The following is a 25,999-nucleotide window of genomic DNA, read 5'->3' on the forward strand; positions in this document are numbered from 1 at the left end:
GTTTATTAAAGTGGATACCTATCACGAAGAGAATAATTGATGTTATCAATATAAATAAAATATGTAGTTATTAAATTTTATTTTTTATTGAATCGAAAGGAGAAGTTTATTGTGATATTAGGCTTAGTTGTGTATATTTATTTAATCGGGTGAAGGATAAGCTATCGGATTATCTCCAACAGTACTGCCGTAAGTCAGGATTGGTTCGCACTTCAGTGACTCCAAGGAGTTTTAAAAACACTTAGGATTGAAACCAATTTGTGAGATTTCAGTGGAAATCTTGGATTGTGTAATTGTATGTGATAGATGTTTTGTGTAATCACTATGTTAAGAGTTTTGTTACGTGGCGCGACAAAAAGCGTAGGACGCTGGCATAATAGGGATTAGAAAATAGATATAGATAAATTGGTATAAGATGATGAATGATGATAGATGTATATGTAATTGGTTATTTAAGGGGGGAATTTTGGTTAAACGGTTGAGGATTAGATAAAAGGTTGGTTGTAAAATAGAAAATTAAATAAAATGATGTTAGGCCAAGAGATATTGCGAAAATTTGAGTTGGGTCGACTATAACCTTTTAGAATTTGGAAAAGATCTTATGCTAACTATTACAAGATATATAAAATTGATAAAAAAAAAAAAAATGTCGTCAAAAGTAGTAGGCGTCGGCGTGGTGTAGGAGCACGAGCGTAGCGGAGGAGGCACGAAGAGAAGGGCTGCTCTGCGTCGTAGGGTGGGTGGGTAGGTTCGTCGTAGGGGTGTTCTGGATTCGATCACGTTGGTGGCGCCAGTGTGAGGGGGCAGGTAGAGGAGCCTCACGGGGATGATGGGAATGAAAGTCAGGATCCAGAGCGATGAGGGGTATTTAATATTTAAATAAAAAGGCACCTGTAACAATACAGGTTACGTGTTAACAGAAAGGTATGTATAAAAACACTTTCGTAATTCAGAAGGTTAGAAATCAAATAACTTACAATATGTGCCTTGGTGATGATGTGGATATATATCTGGAAGGTGTGCAGGGCCACAAAACGAGCACTAAACTGCACTGCACGCACTTATGAATTATTACGTTTACTAATAAAAATCACACTTAAAAGGTCGTGTTTAGAAACTTGGGAAGTACAGTCTGTTAGATTAAATGATGTTTATCGATCAGAGTATGTGATCGAACTGAAAATAAAAATCATTGAATGGAATTTGGAATAGGATTTGAATTTCAAAAAGGAATTTAGAATTTGTATGGTGCCAGATATAGTATGAAGGTCGATAGTGTAACGCTTCGTTACACGCACCGTTACAATTATGGTGGAAAGATTTACTGGCTATGGATGAGGTCTTGGTGGCTCAGATGGCAGAGCGCTGGAGTATCCAGAGACCGTGAGTTCAAGTCTTACCCAAGACAGTAATTTTTTCACTTTTAAATTTATTTTCAGAAATTGGTTTTTAATTCTAACATATTCCATAATATATAAGCAATTTTCCGAGGTTGTTCCATAGTATTTATTTCTTTACATCTACTCTCTATGAGCAATCTACCCTGACTTAAGCTGTTTGCGGTTGTGGTTGTGACCATGCGATGCAATTAAATGCATTATCCATTCACTCATTCACTCGTGAGTGACATAGGTAGTCATAATCGATCAAACATCACGTTTTGCCCTTAAACATGCGCCCAATGTTGCGGACCCCTGCTAATTACGTTACGCTCGGACTACATGCATCCCGAATTGCAACAGTCATGGAAATTACGCAAATCAGTAGGCATCAGCTAAAGGGGCCCACCGATTAACAGTCCGCCGGACGGTATCGGCCTGTCAGTTGTCCGGAACTGTCAGAATTTTGTTCTAACTGACAGGCCGATACCGCCGTGTTAATCAGTGGGCCTTGTGGCGATGAAAATTCATGAAAGCAATTTTTTTGCCATAATGTTGAAACAAATTGATCTTATTTTTAGGGTTCCGTACCCAAAGGGTAAAACGGGACCCTATTACTAAGACTTCGCTGTCCGTCCGTCCGTCCGTCCGTCTGTCACCAGGCTGTATCTCACGAACCGTGATAGCTAGACAGTTGAAATTTTCACAGATGATGTATTTCTGTTGCCGCTATAACAACAAATACTAAAAACAGAATAAAATAAAGATTTAAATGGGGCTCCCATACAACAAACGTGATTTTTGACCAAAGTTAAGCAACGTCGGGAGTGGTCAGTATTTGGATGGGTGACCGTTTTTGTTTTTGCTTTTTTTTGTTTTTTTTTGCATTATGGTACGGAACCCTACGTGCGCGAGTCCGACTCGCACTTGCCCGGTTTTTACGATTGCAGCGTCATCTGAGCTCAGTTTTGCGCGTCATTTCAGTTTATATAGGCCTATTCGGATTTCGAGATAATCACAAGATCTAGAGACGATTTAGAGATCAACTAGATCTACATTAGATATCGACTAGATGTCAAATTTGACATATCTATCTTACAATCTTTAAATTATCCATATCGTAACTTGTTGAAGTCTAGTAGAAATCTAATTCATTTTCCGAATCGAGCCGATAATGTGTGTTCCATTATTTATATCATGAAGTATGAATGCTACTGTCAGATAACGCCAACCATTTCCAACAACGATTAATAACTAAAAGGCTTCGCCTTAACGCAGGTACAGTCATTTCGCCGATGACAGTCGAGTGCCTCAACTGGGTCAGGCGTCGCCAACCACTCGGTCCGCCTCGTCCCCCGCTGAGCATATAACGTCTCTCTAAATCCTGCTACATCATCTTACTTTCTAAAAGAAAACCTTATGTATTAGTGTTCAAGGTTCAATTCAGGTTTTGAGAAGTCGAGCACATGTCGGAATTTACAAGCGCTGCGACGATTACGGGCGTTATAGGGGAATCCCCGGGCGAGGCAGGGGTCTGTAACCGTTGGCGCGGTTTTGAAAGGAGCGTGGGAATTTTTATACGAGTATGTACATAAATAATGTAGCTATAACATATATAACTTGTGGATGTATAGAACTTAATGGTTTTCCGTTTTCGTATTCATGATCTTACTTAATGTGTATTTATTTTTACGTATGTCTTAATATTTATTCGCAGATGTATGCAGGCTCTCTTTACTGCTGCGTCAAAGATAAACACTTGCAAAAATATAAACAAAACAAATAACTTCAATGGGCTTTACCAAAGGAACGGTATTTTATTTTTATATACTTAACCATTATTTTTGTTTCTCCATTTATTCCTTTACGTTATGGTAATGATCATTTAATATTCAGTACTCGTCGTTATTTTTCCTTCACATCAAGAGGTTTTATTTTAAATTTAAATCGCACTTAACGGCCTGCATATTTAATTTTATTGCAATTTTCTTCGTTTTTATATCAAACGGCGCAATAAGATCACGTCAAATAATAAGACAGTAACGGCCCGATTCGATCTTTAAGATACGTCAATTAATAGACCTTGAAACGATATGGATTAGATATTATGTCAGTTCCAATGTGACGTTTCTTTAAACAAAAACGTCATTTTTGAAACTGACACATCTAATCCATATCGTTAGATACATTTGTATATGTTGCAGTCAAAAGTGTGAACTGGTCAAAAGAACTTTTAACCGACAAAAACAGGCAAAACTGCTTTTGACTGAGCATGTTGGTCAAAAGTAGTTTTACCTGAAAATCATACCTATTTCTGGCAGCAGTTTCGTTTTTAGGGCGTAGCAAAAAAAATAACCCTAACCTACCTATCTCTGGGAACAGTTTCGTTTTTTGGGCGTAGCAAAAAAAAACCCTAACCTACCTATCTCTGCGAGTACTTTCGCCTGATAGTAACAGTCACAATTACTATTAACCAATGATTTTCAAGTAAAACTACTTTTGACCAACATGCTCAGTCAAAAGCAGTTGTGCCTGTTTTTGTCGGTTAAAAGTTCTTTTGACCAGTTCACACTTTTGACTGCGACATACATTTCGAATGCCGCCTTGAACAAACTGTCAGAGTATCCTTGTAAGTTTTCCATTTATGTCAGTAGGCCACGAGCGTTAAAAGTAATAAAAACAAAATGCCCCCAGAGCTGTATTTTCCCAACAAACTAACATCATTGAGAATTGGTATTCCAAACTTAAACAACAAAGTAACGACTTTTCTTAACCGGATCTCGAGGGATTTGACTATAGTTCGTTTTTTTTAGCATTAGAAATAAGGTAAACAATCTTGATGTGTCTTTTAATTGAAAAACCCATTTTAAAAATAAGTTACGGCAAATATGTAACAATTATGAATTTAATACGATCATTTATATTCTTCTGATTTCATAAGTTATAGTTACTGATTTTTAAAACGCGTTTTTCAATTAAAAGACATGTCTAGATCGCTTATCTTCTATGAAGTTCTTTCTAATGCTAAAAAAACGAACTATACGTAATACACATAGTAACAATTCGAATATACTTCTTGATATCAAAAGAACAATCTAATATCTGATAGGCCTCACGGGCGAATGATAACAAAATAACATCATTTTGACATCAAAATGTAAGTTAGAATAGGCCTCTCTGTATATAATTTCAAACAAGTCGTATCTCATTAGTTCACTTGTATAAAGATACGACGTTTTGGTTTAGAATGGCGCAGTAATTGTATTAAAAGTTGTATCGTTTTATGCTTCCTTACCCCTCTTTTATGTAAAAACGGTGTCAATCATTTTCGATTGTTCCATTTCACTGATTTTAAGCGAAAAGTTTTTGATTCGGACAGTTTTGTTGGAGTATCGTGCTCGATTCTTTTGATAGATATTACATTTTGTGTAAACGGTTCAAATACTTAAAGCTTTCATTTATTTTTGTATATTAGCGAAAAATACAATAAATAATCGATAGAATTTATGTAGGTACCTATAGTTTGTCAAAGGACTGTATCATTTTAATCATAAACAGAGAGAATCATACTATCTTTGTCTTACACTAGTACTAGCACCCAAAAGAAAAGGATGAGTATAGTTTTCCTGGTTCTTACTGACTGGCAAATTGGTTTGGCCAACTATAGATAAATATCTGTAAGGATCGAATTCAAGCCTACTTTTCTCAAACGCTTTTTCAACTGACTAAATTGGTTTGCCAGACTACCTATACCAGCGACATAGACTAGGAATCCTCTAGACCGAGTTTAGAGCAATTATTTCATGCAACCGATGATGCCAAAAATGCGGGGGTGCGCGGGACGAGGTGAGCGAAGTCCCGTGCCGAGATTGGTCCGTTCAAAGACACGGACGTCACACAAAGACACTTTCGACTCGAACATGGAGTAAAATTACCATATGCGTGGCAGAGGGGTAGCGAGACTATGCTCGGTCTAGAGGATTCCTAGTCTATGACCAGCGATAACCTATATATTACTTATTCCAAGCTCTGGGTTAGTAAAATTCTAATTATATCTACAATTCCGCCATTTTATTACCAACATGCACAGTCGTGCCAACACGACGGAAACATTCCAGTCCAACAGGAACCGAATAAAAACTGCATTCGAATTTGGAACTTTCGTTATGTTGGCACTAACTCGACTTTATGCCGTTACAATGTTGGCAGCATTGAAAATAACGGTCGCTGGGATGTTCTAACCACAGGTTTACAATGTAAAGTCAACTGCAATATTATGTAACTCATAATCAATATAAAATCAAAATCATATTAGTTTAGTTCGAATGCGCCTCCTGATTAGTGTTTAGTTCGTATTTTAATCAAGTTTCGCGAGCAACTACGAATTAGCCGGTACCGACCTAGTTCCGAACGTGTACAAAGTTTCGGTACGTGTATTTCTAACTTCATTTTCGCTATTTCAATCGTCTTTGTAGTAAAACATACTAACATTTAGTTCGAGATAAAACAATGATGGTAAAGTAGTGGTCGATGCGGTCGAAAAGTACTCGAGTGGAGACCACGGAGTAGCAAACGCAGCGTAGGACGTCCACCCACTAGATGGACAGACGACCTTGTTAAGGTCGCCGGAAGACGCTGGATGCGGGACGCTACCAACTGGTACGTATGGAGGTCCAAGGGGGAGGCCTATGTTCAGCAGTGGACGTCTTATGGCTGAGATGATGATGATGATGAAAGTTTGTAGAAACAACTTTTTAAAATGTGCTTAATAAAAACACCGTCGAAACTTGTAACAAAAATACCATTCATAAGGATATTAATTTTAAACATCGTGTTAATTGATGACCTCGCTTCTCTCGGCCGTTAATATTACACCCGGTGGAAAATTCTCTATTTCCAGAACAATGAAGACAAAAAAGCTTGAAATCACATGTCTATCAGGCCAATTCGGACGTACACTGATATCAGAATGACATCTAAATGATGTCATTAAGTTATATCGTCAAATGAAAGCACGATAAAGAGTATTGTGTCGTATTGTACTCAATATCCCAATAACATATTTAATATTCAATATTCATATTTGTTTGACGCAAATATGTCCGGACGGTGATTCAATTACGAAAATGTATCATATCATGTTTCCGTTTTTATTTGCTGTGGATTGTTTAATGCATACCTAGGGTTTCTGCTCGAGAATTCCCGAGGCGAGAAATCTCGAGAAATTTGTCCTAAGTCGAGACGGGAAAAAATATTCAATGCCTCGAGAACTCGAGAAATAAATCTCTCGTGATAAGTTAAAAAAAAAACACGCGTATAACACATGATGTGTCTATAATGTACTTCTTTAGGTAGTTAAATAAATATGAACAATGTTTTTTTTTTTACATTTTCAGGTAGGAACCTACTTATTTATTACCAACCAAATAAAAAACTACCATGATCCGTCCCCTATCGTTATAGCTTTAACCAATTTTCAACTTTTGAACTATCATGATCATACGTCGGACTCCAGCGGGCATTTTCGTGGCATGTCAGAATGATAGGTAAGGTTCGCAAATCAATCAATTCACTTTCGAGTATTTGTACTTAGTATTTGGTACCTAGTATTTATAATGTGAAATTCCAAATATCATAGCAACTAACTGCGTTTAATTGTAAACGTACTTGAACTACACATAAGTCAAAATGGCGAAAAAGTTCGTTTGGCTTTATCCGTCACTCAGACAATAGGCATGTTGACATGAATCGCAAATATATAACATGTTATGTTTTTACCATAGCAGGGAATATTAGAATGCTGAAAATCATATTGTGTAAGTGTAAATATGCGTAATTAATTAATTAAAAATAGTCAAAAGTATTTAAAATAATGCCCAGTATCACGTGACTGCAAACGCCAATCGGAGCGCGTGACGTCATGACATGAGAAACACCACAGACTAGTCGTCAAACCTGACCGTAATCCATAGGACACCGCCAAAGAGTTTGGATGTTCAAACAGTGTATGTATTTTTTATTTCGACAATAGACATTTATTACGTACAAAAAATATTATGACATGATATAAAATATATATTTATTAGTTATTAAATAAATAAAATGTTATATAATACGATATTTCACCAAAATCTTTTTAATAATTTGGCTGAATGGAACTATCATTGCCATGTTGGCTGTCGGAAACAAGAAATAAATAAATTAAAAAGTTATAAGTATCTGCGCCACTATATTTGCACTCACAATTTTAGTTGTATCATAATAATTCATCTTAAATTGTAACTGTAAGTATTTTTGTGTGAAATTAGTTATTGTGATTCATTTTTGAAATGGTTTTATCATCGCTGAACGTAATATGTATACATATAGTTCGCAAGTAACAATATCATTCAAGTCAAAATTCGTAACTGCAACGTAAGTATCATGTAACAAATATATTTTTTTATACTCTAGGGTCTTGATTGTTGTTCTTTTACAGATAGGCACTGCATAAGACATGTAAAACTTGTTATTCATTATTTTAGCTTATATATTTACGTAATACTGATCTTTTAGAAAGAGAGATAAATTAAATACTACAGCTTTTGTTCTACGCTAGGACTGACATTTTGGCAGCAGTTTGTTTATTTATCTGTTCGTGACGTCACGTGACAGCTTAAAGCGTTTAGGCTCAAACTTTAAACACTAAACTAATTAAGCTCTATTTAGTATTTAAAATTAATGAATAAAAATTTTAAATATATTTTTTTGTAATAATTACGTGTCTATCTATAAAATGAATACAGTTCTAAAAACTTGTCAACATGCCTATTGCAGCTGTGAGAAAGGAACAAAACAAATGAGTTAACTGGGCATGTCAAGTTCTATGAACACGGCTATGTTACAAATACTAGGTACATTATGATACTCGTAAGTTAAGATTTTTTTGTTAACCTTACCTTGCCCTCAAACTGCCCCCTATAGTCCGACGTATGATCATGATTCATGACATTCATGTACCGTTTTTTTATTGAAAAACGCTTTAAAAAAATTTGTAACGAATTATAGGACCATATAATAAGTGTGATAACAAATATTACAAAACTAAATTACTATTGATAAATTAAATCATCCCGATATATTCCTATTTCGGAAATAAAATTACAACAATATTACATAATGCACTATAGCACATAACACATCGCCGCTGGTGCGCACGCCTGCACCTATAGTTTTCTTTTTTGTTGTTGTACCTATTTTTGATTATTAAGTGCAATTTACGGTGACTAAAAATGTACTTACCATATGTTTGATTATTGATCTCACCTACGATTCCTACGAGTCTGATTTGTAAAAAACAAAAAAAAATTAAATAACATAGTGTTTTTTGGAGCTTTAAAAATTTCTCGAGATACTCGAGAAACTCGAGAATTCTTGGTCGAGAATTCCCGTGCCTCGAGAAATTAAAAAGGTCGAGAAACCAGAAACCCTATGCATACCTTGTTTAGTAATGGAAAAATATGGTTCGCGATTGGTTTACACGAGTTTAGTTGGCACTCGGAATTATTATGATAACTAGTACAGAGTGCAGCTATTTATACAGGGTGGAACATTTCTAGAGACTAACTGCCGTATTCGAACTTCAAGATATTCACAAGAGACGACACGTACTAGATCCATTCTAGATACGTTATAGTTTAGATATCAACTAGTTCTCTTTTGCAGCGCAATTTGGGCAACCAATGTCACTTTTACGTTAGATAGCGTAAAATATCTATTAGATGTGAATTGGATCTCTACCTAAGTCATATCCTGAGGAAATCGTTCAAGAGTGTCTCCAGAATCGCGCAAATGTCAAATTTGACAGGTTAGATCTTAAACATATCGTTATCGTATCTTGGTGATGTCTAAAAGATATCTAATAGATGTCTATTTCAAAATCCGAATCGGGCCCTAAAAGGATAGGATAGTGTTATCTAAGTGACCTATAATCGAGTCATTATGATCGTAAACTGATTGGTGCATGTGAAATAAAGTGAAAGTCGTGCGTGAGATGCGCGCCAATCAAATCAAAATCAATAATGCCTTTATTGCAAGATTATGGTACATTTACAACAGTAAAGATATTACAATGTTTATCAGAACACATATTCTACCTGTCAGAGCCTGTAATAGGTTCATCTCCTTCATCTCTTCACTGAATAATACCTATAATAATATCTAGCATTTTTACATTTAGAGCAGCGGTCGAAGAAGTCATCAAGACCATCGTCGAGGTCATGTCAAAACTAGTTCAAAACCATAACAAATGTTTAAATTACAATGGACCTCCAGTGAGGCTCTCTACGTGCAAAGGGCGCTTAAAATAGTTTTAAACATATTTTCAAAGTATGCTCCATGGAGCTTTGTAGGGCTCTGGAAGGCCGTTTCGTTAAAACTGGCTAACAACTTCAAGTTTCATGTTATTAGGAGATTCACACACACATGGTAGGTACAACACACCGAGGTCGCAACGGCAGAGGATGACATATCTCACGTGAGCGTGACGTGTCGCGTAGATGATGGTATACCGGGTGTGGCCTGTAACATGAGTAAATAATTAAAACATAGATTGTACGAATGTACGATGTACATAGAACGGTGACACTATTGTTCAACAACTTTTAAAAATTATGAAGTATTCAAACTCCCTATTTTTCATACAAAATAAATATTATCTTCAATGGACGCCGTCGCCACGCCATATCATTGTGATTGACGTTGCTTGTCAAGCCTTAAACAAAATTCGCGATACATTGCGTCTTCGAACAACCTTTAAAGTGTATTAAATATCAAAGTACAAGTTATGTTCAAAAGTCGCTGAACAAATATTGATCAGTATGGGGAGTACAGCCTACAGTTAAATTTTTTGCTCATATTACAGGCCACACCCGGTATAAAATAATCTCATGAGTCATGTCCTTTCTTGGGCACATCTAAATCGGTTTAAGAGTTATGAGGTAACAACAGACAGAGTAACTTTCGCTTTTAAAACTTTTGGGATTATTAATATTATTGTAGATATGATGGAAAATACATCAGTCATCACATAAAATACTTTTTAAGTACCCAATTATAAAAGAGGTTGATTTCTTATTGCACCTTTGTAGATGCTTTAAATATTCAAAAACAATAATTATTTTATTTTATAAAACCATAAACATAATTAAAAACAAACTTAGAATAAAATTAACCTAAAATTATAAAACTTACATTCTAAACATCCCCTAAAATGTTTAATGAAAAAACTTTACGTCCTACTAAATCTCATAGCGTCTCAAATGCAGTTATATAAATCTTAAGTTAAATTACATAGGTGCACGGAAAAGTTACAGAGAAAATAAACATTATGAAATATTACTATATATACCAACTCTCAGTAGGTAACGGCTTTTTAACTACACTTTAAAGTTACAGCTTAAATATCCTGCATGTGTATGAAAGTTGTTTTATACGCCGTAAAAACGTTATAAAAGTATTCATCGACTATTAAAACTTAGTAACGTTCATATAATAAATTTACGCCGAAGTAAAAACTTTTGTAAATCTGCGAGCAAAATGAAATTTCTTGACTTTGCAACATAATGTGTGTTTTACTGCGTTACCGCATCCGCTATTATAGCGCAAAGCAGCCATTATATTACCTGTCCGGCAAAATAGTTTTGAGCTGCCGTAAAAATGTAACAACGTTAAACATTGAAACTTGAAATTTTTGCTAAAATAGGGAAATTTATCTTTACGTAAATATATCGGGTGGGACAGAACCAGGGATTTTTATGCAAATGGGGAATTATTTAGGCTACGTACTTTATTCTCCACTTATTAGTTAATCACGCTAATATTTTCTAACCGTTTTTGAGATACAGTTTATTAAACATCAGTGCAAAAATATGTATATTTAAACCCTAGCAAGAAGATCCTATTAATAACATGACATGTGACAATTTAAATTGTAAGTAACTTTGTAGGGTTAGCACTAATATAAAAAAAAAAACACATTTCAAAAATTTTGTTTTATTTTATAATCCAGATTTACGATTATAATAACCTAATTGTAGATCACTTAGATAACACTATCTTTTCAGCTCAGTTCCTAGAAAATGTTCCACCCTGTATGTCTTAAGTCAAGTTCTTAAACCGTCACTCGAGTTTTACAATTGGCGATTTTGTGCACTTGTACGAGTACCTATCAAAAATGTATGTTTCGTATAGAGTATCAGAAATGAATATTATCTGCAACATTCTAATGCACGTTGTCGGTAAACTCTTTACTGCAGTTAAGCGCAACCGCAACCGTTATGGCCGCTAAAGCATAAAACACATATTACCTGTCGGGTTAGTGGCTTTAAACAATGTTGCTGCAGGATGAGATGGGTATTAAAAAGATTTTCTCACTGCCTTAATAGCTATCTGCGAGATTTTATATTGTTCTAATCTTTTTCAGAAACTTAAAATGTATATATTCCAGAGATGCAACGGATAGTTGTTTGGCCGGATACCGGATATTCGGCCTGACCATCGGCCGAATATCCGGTATCCGGCCGCCGAATATTCTGCCAGCGGAACTATACCTACATTTCGGATTTTCAGGTGCGCATTCTGATGGTTTGACCTGTTTCCTAGTAAACGTTCGCGTGCAAGTCAGTGGTCCACTGCCGGGGAATGATAAAATTGTTTTAAAATAATAAACAAGTACGATTATGACCGTGTCTGATTCTTAAATCCAATTTGTTTACTCCGAAATCAAGCAATGTTACTATCCGGTAGTGACCGACTATCCAGCCGGATAGTAAAATAATGGCCGGATAGGCCGGATAATTACCGGATATCCGGTGCATCTCTAATATATTCCATGATTTTTCCAAGACGATGGACCGATTATGTTTATAGGTACTTTTTTCGCACCAGCTCGTATTCTTCTCTTTATTCTTCAAAAACCAATGAAAAAGTGGCAAAGTGGAAAAAGTTGCAAAAGGAAACCGATTCATATTTTGAGTTATTTATTTTGTATGCTTGCTGAATTCACTTTTTAAATATTTAATTTGGATCGCATTTGTAAAAATTTACAGTTAGTCTTTTCCTCGAATAGCTGTAGAGAAAAATGTTTGAGAAAAAACTCGGTAGCTAAGTTTGTTTAACCCTCATGCCTTGAAATCTTTTAATTTTTCCAACTACGCTCACTATGCTCGTGCTTCAATTTGGAATCTTTCGCTTGCTCGGGTATCAATATTAGCACGAGGCGTAAAACAACAACTTTGCACTCTTGTTAAAAAAATTACTATTAACTACTCGTATGTAGATCACTAAACGCTTCTCTCGTGTTAAACAAAGAATTAAATATGTAGTAATTCAGTTTCTCATTTACATTTTAAGTTTTATTTCGTTTTGCTCTGAAACACACAGCTCACATCCAACCACTTTATGACAAAACACCACACAGGCAGCGTGCACGAGTAAGTAAGTTTTAATTACATACATTAAACAATGATGCCTTCAAACTTCGCTTTTAATCACCTTTCATTAGCGTAGGTGTTCATGACTAAGGATGGTCGCAAAAGAAAAAATAATTATGTATAGGTAGGTAGATATTTATTTATTATTTATTTAAACTTTATTGCACAGTAAAAAAAAAGTACAAAAGGCGAACTTAATGCCAGAAGGCATTCTCTACTAGTTAACCCTCGGGCCAAACAGAGAACAAGTAGTAATAGGTAGGTAGGTAGGTAGATATTATAGTTTGCTTACTCAGTTCGACCTAGCCCCAAACTAAGCAAAGCTTTGTACTGTGGGTACAAGTCGACAATAATAATATACATACTTACATATATATACATCATCAGGCCTTTGACATCTTGACAGATGATTTATGCAGCGTCTCTAAACGAGGAACAACGTCTCTCGTGGCTGTATAAGCCAATGCGGCACCGGCATTTGCGACCGCATTTGTGGCAGCTGAAGCAGGGAGTCATGTCGGCAATATCAGGTGGATTGTGCCTCTTTGCGCGTTTTCGGGCAAAGTCTTGGAACCATGCGTTGTGGTGGATTTCGCGACGTTTTGCGATGGTACCCCTCCATATATATAGTATATACATATACTAAATATAAATACATACCTACATAGAACATCCATAACTCAGGAACAAATATTCGTAATGAACACACAAATAAATGTCCTTAGCAGGATTCAAACCCGGGACCTACTTCTTCGTAGGCAAGGTTAAAGCATTTAGACTTATAGTTCTTTTTTTTTAGCATTAGAAAGAACTTGCAAGAAGGTAAGCGATCTTGACACGTCTTTTAATTGAAAAACGCTTTTTAAAAATCAAAAACTATTACTTATGAAAGCAGAAATTCTTCTGCTTTATATTCATAAATGATCGTATTGGATTCATAATTGTTACATATTTGTCGTAATTTATTTTTAAACTGTATTTTTCAATTAAAAGACACATCAAGATTGTTTACCTTATTTCTAATGCCAAAAAAAAACGAAGTTTATTGCCTAATCTAGTCAGTAGTGAATTTGTCTGGAAAGCTGAGGGCTAGTCTTGGGTTCAAATCTTAATGCCCTTTCAGGAAACATTTATTTTAGAATACCATGTTAAAATTGCCGAACTAAATGTAAACATTTAGTTAAACATATAGTTAAAAAAAAAAAAAAAACTAGCTGTTACACATTGATACGATTCTCTAATACTTACTTTCATAGTTAATATAACTCACATTTATTTCTGTTGCACGTCTACGAAACCCCAAGTTAACAATGTCCCAAAACCAAAAAGTGAAATTAAGATGACTCACCTTCTTTTTGAAGCCTGTTTGAAAGCACCGTTAACAATATCTATAATAATATGTGAGAATATAAATTAACATGTGCGACCGACCTAAACCGCTCCCTTATAAACTCTCAACACGTGACTCACATGGCTAAATAACTCTTAATGTTGACTAGCCGTGCGGAAATGCCACGTTTCTGCCCTAGGCCTTTAATGTGGAAAATCAATGTGAGCCGTATCGTATGTGTGTGTGTGTGTAAACCGGGGTCAGTTTCATTCGTGGGGTAACCTTGATCATCGATTTATAAACTATAAGGAGTTGGTTTCTAAACACTTTTATAACCACATCATAAAAACGCAACGCGTTCAAAAATCATCTGCTTATCCCTCAAAAATCGATAATCAAGGTTCCACGGTTCCAAGTAACCCCAGTTTACGATATTATCATTACTTTATTATTTACATCAATTGTTGTTGAATTCAGGATAAAGTTGGTGAGTTGGTGACAGACGATAAAAATAAAATGAGGGAGTTTAGGCCCCATTTACAAGTAGACAGAGCAAGAACTTGCATGCGTTACATTGTGATACATGATCGACTTTTTTATACTCCGTAATTTAATTAGCTATGTATCGAATATTGCATGCAAGTACTCGCACCGTGTAAATGGAGCTTTAATCCCTCTTGAACTCCAACACAACCTATTGGCTCCTCTACACGATGGCCCAGCGCCGGCCACTCCAAGGGACGCATTTATGCGTTACAGGGAGCAAATGATATTGCTATCTCATTCTACCGCATGGATGCCAGCGTTGGCCCAATATGTACAGAGCCCTTTGGAGTGGCCGGCGCTGGCCCATCGTGTAGAGGAGCCATATGGTATCAACGCAAACACTTTAATGTTACCGATCGGTGTCGGGGAGCAACGTTAACAATATTTAATTACACGAACGGGTCTACCGCGATATAATTTCATTGTTTTTACCTTAAATTTCGACGTTTTAGCTGAGTTGCGCCAGCTGTGGTCACGGGAAGAATCGAGGGGAGGATCGTGTAATTAAATATCAGTGGCGCCGTGTCCACAAAAGCCGATTCCCACCGTCTTGCCTGTTTTTGGACGTTTGAGCAGAGTTGTAAAGGAAATATGTAAGCCAAATTAGCCCCGGCTTGCCTTTGGATATGTTTGATGCGCCGCCGCTGTTAAATATGAGTGCATAACGCGAGAGTTTAAAGTGTTATAAGTGTTATTTATAATATTTGAGAGATTCGCGCTATGAACACATATTAACCACCACCAGTGAAACCTGCGTCGAAAGGTCGATAAATAAAATTAATAACATAAATTCGCGATAGGCTCGTCTATAATGTGACTTAATATGTTATTTATTTAAACTTTATTGCACAGGAATATTGTACAAAAGGCGAACTTAATGCTAAAAGGCATTTTCTACCAATTAACCCTAGGCCAAACAGAATGTGTCTAATAGGTACCTACATGAGAATAGGTATGAGTTAACATGTGTACAACCGACTTACGCCCATTCCCTCATAAACACTTTCCACAGCACGTGACTCACATGGCTAGACCTCTTAATGTGGACACCCGTGCGGAAATGGTCACGTTGTAGGCCTAGGGCTTTATTGCTCTTGTTAGAACAAGTGTCTTGCTGGACCTTTGTGTTTTTATTACCTTGTATATTATACGAAAAGATTTGCAAACTAAAATATGAAATTGTCTGAATTTAATGTTTAAACTTTCGCCCATTAACCCATTAAATTAATTGAATAAATGAATTTTGCATTTATAATCGAATTTAAGCTGTTGTGAGACATACTAACATTGAATAATTTTACGGTTTAGACGCACTTGTTTTTAGTCACTCGCGCGACATGTTTCGGAGAGCTTAAACCGTAAAATTGTTCAATGTTTGCATTTATACCTTTTCGTTTTTAGGGTTCCGTACCCAAAGGGTAAAACGGGACCCTATTAGGGTTCCGTACCCAAAGGGTAAAACGGGACCCTATTACTAAGACTTCGCTGTCCGTCCGTCCGTCCGTCCGTCTGTCTGTCACCAGGCTGTATCTCACGAACCGTGATAGCTAGACAGTTGAAATTTTCACAGATGATGTATTTCTGTTGCCGCTATAACAACAAATACTAAAAACAGAATAAAATAAAGATTTAAGTGGGGTTCCCATACAGCAAACGTGATTTTTGACCAAAGTTAAGCAACGTCGGGCGTGGTCAGTACTTGGATGGGTGACCGTTTTCTTTTTGCTTTTTTTTCCGTTTTTTTTTTTGCTTTATGGTACGGAACCCTTCGTGCGCGAGTCCGACTCGCACTTGCCCGGTTTTTATTAACTTTTATACTAACTAAAATTCGAAAGTGTGCAATAATTCATTAAATAAATAAATGTATGCTTAGTTAAATAAAGTTAGAATTAGTTAAAAATTAATGCTAACGCTACACAAAACTCCACCATACGGTTGTATGCCCTTGAAAATACTCATGACTCATATTATGCTTCTTTGAACAAACATGTTTTAAATTAATTGAATAAATGAATTTTGCATTTATAATCGAATTTAAGCTGTTGTGAGACATACTAACATTGAATAATTTTACGGTTTAGACGCACTTGTTTTTAGTCACTCGCGCGACATGTTTCGGAGAGCCTAAACCGTAAAATTGTTCAATGTTTGCATTTATACCTTTTCGTTTTTAGGGTTCCGTACCCAAAGGGTAAAACGGGACCCTATTACTAAGACTTCGCTGTCCGTCCGTCCGTCCGTCCGTCTGTCTGTCACCAGGCTGTATCTCACGAACCGTGATAGCTAGACAGTTGAAATTTTCACAGATGATGTATTTCTGTTGCCGCTATAACAACAAATACTAAAAACAGAATAAAATAAAGATTTAAGTGGGGTTCCCATACAGCAAACGTGATTTTTGACCAAAGTTAAGCAACGTCGGGGGTGGTCAGTACTTGGATGGGTGACCGTTTTCTTTTTGCTTTTTTTCCCGTTTTTTTTTTTTGCTTTATGGTACGGAACCCTTCGTGCGCGAGTCCGACTCGCACTTGCCCGGTTTTTATTAACTTTTATACTAACTAAAATTCGAAAGTGTGCAATAATTCATTAAATAAATAAATGTATGCTTAGTTAAATAAAGTTAGAATTAGTTAAAAATTAATGCTAACGCTACACAAAACTCCACCATACGGTTGTATGCCCTTGAAAATACTCATGACTCATATTATGCTTCTTTGAACAAACATGTTTTGATATTAGGTGCACTGAGGCAAAAGAAATGCATTGAAGTAACAAAACAGGTTATTCTATTGCAAAGAATATTTATTATCGAGCTCGTAATATTTAAAAAAAAATTTACATCTTAGATTCATCGATAGCCTTAACAACAAGAAAAAAGAAACACACAAATATGTATTATACCCAGGCAGACCGAAACTATTACTTATTCTGTGCTACAGTTGTAGTGCATAATTATATTCCATCGTTATTTCACGGAATCGTCCGAACGTGTCTTGCTATTTCAGTCAGTCTTCAGTTAACTGAAGTAGGTAGGGGATACCGAGGTGAGTTGTGATAGAGGAGAGTTGGCCATCGTCGATTTTTCAAGTTCAAGTTCAAGTTCAAGTTACGAGCTAACAAAAGCACACTGTTGCGACCTAGTTTCTAGATTCCAAAAAGTCGACGATGTCACAACTCTCCTCTGTCACAACTTACCTCGTTCTCCCCTACCTATGACTAATATGAACTGTCAAAAATATCGATTAATGCTCTTTATTTATATTTATTTTGATATGTAGTCGTATTAGTAGATATAAATCATATATTGGCAATTACGGCTGAAGCGAATAGTTTCCATTTAGTATTTCGTTCGACTGATTAAGTTTATTGTTTGTCCATTTTATTGCGTTCCTAATTTATTGCTGTTCATTGCGGTGCATTCAATCTACTGGACTAAATTAAATGCCGTATCTGAGTATTTTTTAATTAAGTGTGAGCGACAACCAATGTTGGCCATTTTTAGGGTTCCGTACCCAAAAGGGTAAAACGGGACCCTATTACTAAGACTTCGCTGTCCGTCCGTCCGTCCGTCCGTCCGTCCGTCTGTCACCAGGCTGTATCTCACGAACCGTGATAGCTAGACAGTTGAAATTTTCACAGATGATGTATTTCTGTTGCCGCTATAACAACAAATACTAAAAACAGAATAAAATTAAGATTTACATGGGGCTCCCATACAACAAACGTGATTTTTGACCAAAGTTAAGCAACGTCGGGAGTGGTCAGTACTTGGATGGGTGACCGTTTTTAGGGTTCCGTACCCAAAGGGTAAAACGGGACCCTATTACTAAGACTTCGCTGTCCGTCCGTCCGTCCGTCTGTCACCAGGCTGTATCTCACGAACCGTGTTAGCTAGACAGTTGAAATTTTCACAGATGATGTATTTCTGTTGCCGCTATAACAACAAATAGTCAGTACTTGGATGGGTGACCGTTTTTTTTTTTGCATTATGGTACGGAACCCTTTGTGCGCGAGTCCGACTCGCACTTGCCCTGTTTTTTCTAGCATCACATTGAAAATTATCGGCAATCGTTGAAAATCATCAGAAGATCAAAGCAGGACACCGCCAGCTGATAAAATGGGGCCCTTCGGGCATTCTCTTTCTTATATTTCTTATATGTGTTGTCCTTAAATGAAAGTGTAACTAACTAAAAGTAACTTAAAACTAGTAACTTTTAAGCAAAAAAAAGGTTATAAACATATTTTATACTTCATTTAAGAACAATAGAATTATAAAAAGATTTTTATTCATAAACACAAAAGAAACAAAATAGATATAAGAAAAACGGATAAAGAAGAAGATATTTAAGACGTACATACAAAATAATTAACTTAATTTGATGATAAATATGATAATGATGATAAGTAGTTCACCCTGATTTGCGTCCGCAAAACGCACTAGTAGTCATGTCATGTCAAACCTATCATAACAAAATCAAAACTTAAACAAATGGTTAACTCAGAATTGACCTCTTCCTCATGGGTTAAATAAGTAAGCTCCTATACTTGCTCTCTTCTAGGGATACGTGTAGCTCGATGTAATAGGGATCGGATACATGCATAAATAAAGAAGATTTTACGGTTCTTTATTCGCCGTCGGATTTAATAAAAGGCTCTTCTTTCTTTTCTTCTTCCTCGCGTTATCCCGGTACTTCGCTACGGCTAATGAGAGCCCGGGGGTCTGCTTGACAACTAATCCCATGATTTGACGTAGGCTCTAGTTTTTACGAAAGCAACTGCCATCTGACCTTCCAACCCAGAGGGGAAACTAGGCCTTATTGGGATTAGTCCGGTTTCATTCACCGAAAAGCGACTGGCAAATATCAAATGATATTTCGTACATAAGTTCCGAAAAACTCATTGGATTGGATTGGATTTAATAGAGATCGAATACATTGTCATGCATAAATAAAGCAGATTTTACGTTTTCTTTATTCACCGTCGGATTTAATAAAAGGCTGTGAGAGCGTAAAAGTTATAACACGTATTTACGTTACGGTCCGTTTCATGTTAGTCATTTTATTCTGTAAAATGTGGATGCTATTGTCTAGATTTGAATCAAAGACTTTTATTTAAATGTGTAATGGACACTACCGTGTCCGTTAGGTTGAGTAGTAACTGACAGATTTATATGGAGTATAATTAATAACAAAGTAAAAGCAGTAAGCATTAAGTTCGCCATTTGTACATTATTTTTATGTTTTGTGCAATAAAGTTTAAATAAATAAATAAACAATTTGATATTTAATATCGGAGTACAGTACAACATTAATACCTATTGTAGTAGCGGATGAGGCAACCAAAAGTATCAACCACCCTTGATTACTTTTGTAAATAAAGATGTACTAATATATGTTAGAAGTTTCATTGGTCTATGTAATTCATAGGCAAAAACAAGTAACGTGTGTACTAATTAGTCACGATAAGAGAGTATTTCTAAAGAGTGGTTTAACGAGGGTTTTACGGTACCGATATTTTGATCATGAAATAAAAATGTTTGAAAATACGTTACTAGGTCAATAGTCTCCTTATCTTTTAGCTGCCCACAAATCAAAACTAGTGAAGATTCAATTTTCTTTCTTCAAAATATAAATAATTGTTTTAAAGACCTCAGGGCGACTAGATGGAGTACTGTGGCATTACAAATGTGACTTTTTCAAATACCATTAACGTCTTAAACAATACGACTTCCTCTTCCAAACACAGGTACTGGCCTCACGGGAAATCCGTATGATACGTGAATTTTATTACGCCTGGTATGGCGGCGATAAATATACGTGTTTTTTCCTGTCAGGGGGCGCGAAAACAGGTCATTTGGAAATACGTGATGTATGCTGAAATGTAGGCTTTTTTTTACTTGTTCCCGTGTCAATTCGTGTAGAAATAATACTCACTTTTGCCTTTCATGTCATGAGTCATATGTCCCATGACCATTTAAACAAAAAAAGTATTTTGTATTTTTAAGATGCTATCTCACCTTCTAACCTCCTAGGCCACTCTAGGATCTAAAACGCCTGCGATTCTGGACTAGGTCGATTTTTGTAAGATTGTTCCGTGATATTTTATTTTATCTGTTGCTCTCTTTTACCACAGGGCGGACACGCCATACATCAAAACTCGTTTGCGTGTATATGTGTGAACGGCACGTCTGTACAGGCGTCATTGTGTGAGTAAGTCGCTTAGGGCTACTATTTATATGTTTTTGAGTTCACGGAGCGTTATCGTTGTACTCGTAACGTAAATATCAAACATTTTTATTCCTAAAATTAAAGAAACAAACATAATTTACAAGATGGTATTTTCTCCTAGATCCTTGCTATAATAAACTGTTCTATTCACAGGTCACAGCTAATATTATTTGAACGTATATGCGAACTCACCCGTAACCCGTAAAGGCCGTAAAATATTACGTAAAGTATGGTGCGGCAATAAATTACCAAAAATGTCATGTCGAATTGTCGATACACAATTAGCGTGGACTAAATATAAATAATTACAAAACGCTACTTTTTAATATATGTATAATGAAAATAAATGTTCTTTATTTCGTGAATTTGAAAAACAACCATACATCGCAAAATACATCGGCATTTTGAACGTTGCGTCATCGCGCCGCGGCGTTGCTAGCCGAACTGAGAGTATGTCAGGAGTCCGTCAGAACTCAGTCGCGGGGCGAGGTAATCCGAGTCGGGGCGGGGCGGTGCGTGTCCGTTCTGTATGATAATACTATTACTTATTCTGTGCTTTTACTTCTTCTCAAAAGAAATATAGCCACGAAATAGGATTAATCTCATTTGAACATGAAAATCTTATCATTACAGATGTCATACTCACCCATAGCGTGGCCCAAAATACGTTGCCAAAGATTTTTTAGCTTGCGAGTATCCTAAACCAAGTGTCGTGGATTTTACGTCCAGGGGTTGCGCTTGGGAGTGTGTCCGACCCCATGAAAACTACTTTGATGCTGGCAGTCCGCAAAAATAAGCCACATTCTTTCACACTTTATCTATTCTATTGTATATCCGTCATCCAATAGATCCGTAGCTCAGATAAATATTTTAAAAAGCCAGATGCTCCATTGAAAAGCTCAGAATTTGCAAAAATATCCGTCAAACAGAAAACTATTTCTTATTTGTTCGGTGTATCTGTTTGGACTGAACGTTTTATTGCAGTGCTTGCAAACTTTATTTAAATGCTTTGTTTTACCGTTTAAGGTACAAAGTGGCAGGTTTAAGATATGTTTTCGTGGAAATCACCTTTCGTTATATTGGGTTAGTTTTGCAATTTAATCAAAGAGCAATAATCTTAAATATGATATGATATATATATGATATCTTCGATAACTTATCAAAACTTATCAGTTTTGCAATTGAATATCAGGTTCAAATTTTATCAACAGAAACAAACTTACTAATCAGTAGAGACCCTTTGGGTACGGAACCCTACATACGGCTCTATATATAGCTCGTCATTACAATTTTCACCTGTAATTTTTTTTTAATTTAATTTATACTTTTTTTTGTTGCAGACCCATACATCGCGACCACCATACAGTGCAACGAGACGATCTTCCTCTCGCACCTGCGGCCGCACGCCACCGTCTCCTCCCCCGGCTTCCCCCGCCCCTACCCCGACGACGTGGAGTGTGTCAGCGAGCTGCGCGCGCCGCCTGCGCACGCGCTGGTCATACACTTTGAGGAGTTGCTGACCGAACATGAACCACAGTGAGTAATTTTCTAGAGAGCATTTTACTCACACTTCATTCAGGCCTTTATTTTATTTTATTTTATTTATTATGAGAACAACAGAGTAAAATGTACATAAGATCCTATTAAAAACTAACTTACATACTAAAACATGCATTTAGCATAACTACTCGTATTAATAATTTCAGTAAATTTTCCTTGCCGTACCCCGCAATGGCGACTCCATCAACAGTTCTTGTCCGGGTTATGAAAAGCTCTAATTTGACTTGCAAAACCAAATTTTATTTTGAAGATGTGGTGACGCGATGAGCAGTGGAGGTCAGGTGTGGAGTGTAGACTGTAACTTTAGTGATGAGGGGTTCGTTGGGTGAAGCGTAGAAACTCGCCGCTGGAACGCACCGGCCGCTGTGCTGTCTCGAAGTCCGCTATACCTCCATTTACCGGTATATGTGTTGTGTGAAATAAAAACACATATATTTGAGTTTATTTAATGGAGAGTGTTCAGGCAAGTGATTGAGTTAAGCTCTCTGAAGTCTCTGAATAAGCTTTTTTTTTTTTTTGATGTGATTTTCTACTGTTTGGCCGCACCTGGGGCCAGTTACAGCTTTGGATATGAGTGGGGTCAGCGCCGCGGCCTGAAGGGCCGCGGCGCTGCCAAGAAGAAAGGAGAGAGAAATAGACAGTACAGAAGTGAAAGATTAAAGATCGAGAGTAGAAGAGAGCAGTATACAAGTTTTCAGCAAAAAACTAATGAGTCGATATAAGCTTACAATGTTTATCTTATAATGAGCTATTTTACAATTTTAAGTAGGACCCTAGGGCAGAGGGCCCTGTGTGCTATTGACCTTATATTAAATTTGGTATTGTTTAATTACTATTGCGTCTGTGGTTTTCCCAATGAGGGCGAGCATTAAAATAGGTATTCGGTTTTTGTTTCTTACGGTATTTGTAGTTTCTGGTTAAAGTTGCATTATTAGATTGGGCTCTTAGTGTTCTGATTAATTCTAGATCGCGGGCCTGGGCTATAGTGGTATCGTCATCAGGATCTAGTAAGACATGCCTCGGCCTACGTACGCTCTTCCTGGGAGGAATCTCAGGGGCGTACACCGAGGCATGTCTTATCAGGTCGTTGTTGTGGATTTCAGCCTTTTCAAAGTAACGGCGGCTCAACGTTTTGAAGTGCTGGGCCACCGTTGTTATTTTTAGGTCCTTGTGGATGTCAATATTTCTTACATACCATGGAGCGCCTAATATTCTCCTCAAGAACTTATTTTGGAGTATTTGAAGTTTTTTAATTTCGTGTTTAGAAGATTGGGCAAATGCAACTGCCGAATATGAGAAAACTGTCCTAATAGCTATCTTATAAATGTTTAATTTGTTTTGAATTTTCATGCCGCTGTTTTTAGATAATAATGAGTGCAGGCGACTTAGATAAAATGATGCACGGTTTTTAACTATTTTGATATGTTTTTGGAAATTTAATCTGGAATCTAGGGTAATGCCGAGATATTTAACTTCATTTTGCCACGGGATGGATTGATCGCATAGGGTGATGTTAGGTGCGGTGTTAATTATTTTTTTGAGTTTAACTGATCTAGAGAAGAGGATGGCAACACTTTTTTCGGGATTGATTTCAACCCGCCACAGTCGGCACCAGTGCCCTAAGGCGGTTGATGCCTCCTGTAGCTGCTGAAAAATCCTGTCAGGGCGGGGTGAGGTTGCGTAAATAGCTGTATCGTCGGCAAAAAGTGCATAATGAGTTTGAGGTTTTTTGGGGATATCGTTAATATATATAGCGAAAAGGGTTGGTGATAAACATGAGCCCTGTGGGACGCCTGCTAGTATTGGGTGGGATTCTGATTTTGTGCCTTCGAGTTTATATTTGAATTTCCGGTTTGCGAGAAAGTTTTCTATTATTTTTATTAGTCGGTTATTGATACCTATTATATGGAGTTTGTAAATTAGGCCCTGGTGCCATACCTTATCAAAAGCCTTGCTTATATCAAAGAATATGGCACCAGTTGGAATGGAACGGCCCCTGATCGTCCACCAGTGTATGACATGTTCGACTAGTCGATGAATTTGGTTGGTGCAAGAGTGTTCAGCCCTGAACCCGAATTGTTCTGGAATAATAACATTGTGGTCATTTAGGTGTTGTTTGAGGCGGGTAAGTATAAGCCTCTCGTATAGCTTCCCTAGGGATTGTAAAAGACTTATGGGGCGATAGCTGGTAGGGTCCACTCTAGTTTTTCCAGGTTTAGGGATGCCAATGACATCTGCCTCTCTCCAGCAAGCTGGAAAATGGCAGTATGTCATTGACATGTTGTATATTAAAATTAATATCGATAGGGCACGGTCTGGAAGGGCTTTTATTAATTTGTTAGATATTCCGTCGGAGCCTGGGGCTTTTTTGTTCTTAAGTATTTTAATTTGTTGTTTTAATTCTGTCATGGTGATATAGGGTAAGGGGGTTGGATTTATGGGGTCAATTTGTTTTACCCTAAGAAGGTTATTTACCATTTCAATGTGGTCGGGTTCTGTAGGTTGTAGGCTTGGGGAGCATTGGGCCTCTAAGCTTTCGGCGAGGCACTCGGCTTTTTCTTTGTCTTCAAAGGCCGGAGGTAATCCATTTGGTCTGTTAAGTGGTGGCATGGGTGGGATGGAGTCTATTTTTAGGGCTTTTGTTATCTTCCAGAAAGCTAAATGGTTGGGGGTTATTTCTTTCAGTGTGTTGTTCCAGTTTGTGTTTCGCCAGATTGATATTTTTCGTTTTAAATTTTTAATTAATTTATTAAGATTATTTTTGTTGTCAGGAGAAGGGAATGCGTCGTATGCCCTGACCGCCGCATTCTTTTCTCTTATTAATTCTGTTAGGTGCTGTGGAAGCCGCCATCGCCGGTCATCCTCCGCTGGTACTTCTTTTGAGCAGTGTTTTATTATGTTTTTAAGGCCTTCGGTGAATAAGTCTATCGCTGTATCAATTTGGGTTGAGTTTGAGAGGTTCATATTATCGATGTTAAGTAAGGGGCAGTCGTCCTTACTTAGTTCTTTGTGGACTTTGTTCCAGTCTGTTATGGTTTTAGGGGGTGGGGTATAGTTTGGATCGGGTCCTAAAGCTAAAATGACTGGTCGGTGATCGGAGGTAAGTTCGTGAATTACAGCTATGGATCTAAGTTTAAGTGATACTCCCTTGAAAATTGCTATATCTAATATATCTGGCCTCTGGGTTACTGTTCCAGGAAAGTGGGTAGGTTCGAGAGGTGCTAAAATATCAACTTCTAGGTTTTGAGTGTATTTATATAGTCGGCGGCCGTTAGGGTTGGTGACGTTGCAGTTCCATAAAACATGTTTTGAATTTAGATCGCCTGCTACTATAACAGATTCGTCTGTATCAAAAAGTGCCTTTAAGTCTCTATATGGTAATACTTTTATGGGTGATAAATATACAGAAAAGATAGTTATAGGTTTGTGGCCTGCTAGTGCTATTTTGCACCCGGAGGCCTCTAAGGTATCTAGTTTTGGCAGAGA

At 36.9% G+C, this 25,999-nt stretch overlaps 1 protein-coding gene across 1 annotated transcript in view; it reads left to right on the forward strand.

Annotated features, from left to right (window-relative positions):
- LOC134668629 (uncharacterized) overlaps positions 1-22,493 on the forward strand; it is a 347,587-nt gene extending 325,094 nt beyond the window's left edge. The window contains exon 9 of the mRNA XM_063526069.1: positions 22,294-22,493. Coding sequence (XP_063382139.1) covers positions 22,294-22,493 — 200 coding nt within the window. The remainder of the gene's footprint in view (positions 1-22,293) is intronic.
- Positions 22,494-25,999: the final 3,506 nt, after the last annotated feature.

This window comes from Cydia fagiglandana, chromosome 11 (genome assembly GCF_963556715.1).
Source record: "Cydia fagiglandana chromosome 11, ilCydFagi1.1, whole genome shotgun sequence".
NCBI classification, from domain to species: domain Eukaryota; kingdom Metazoa; phylum Arthropoda; class Insecta; order Lepidoptera; family Tortricidae; genus Cydia; species Cydia fagiglandana.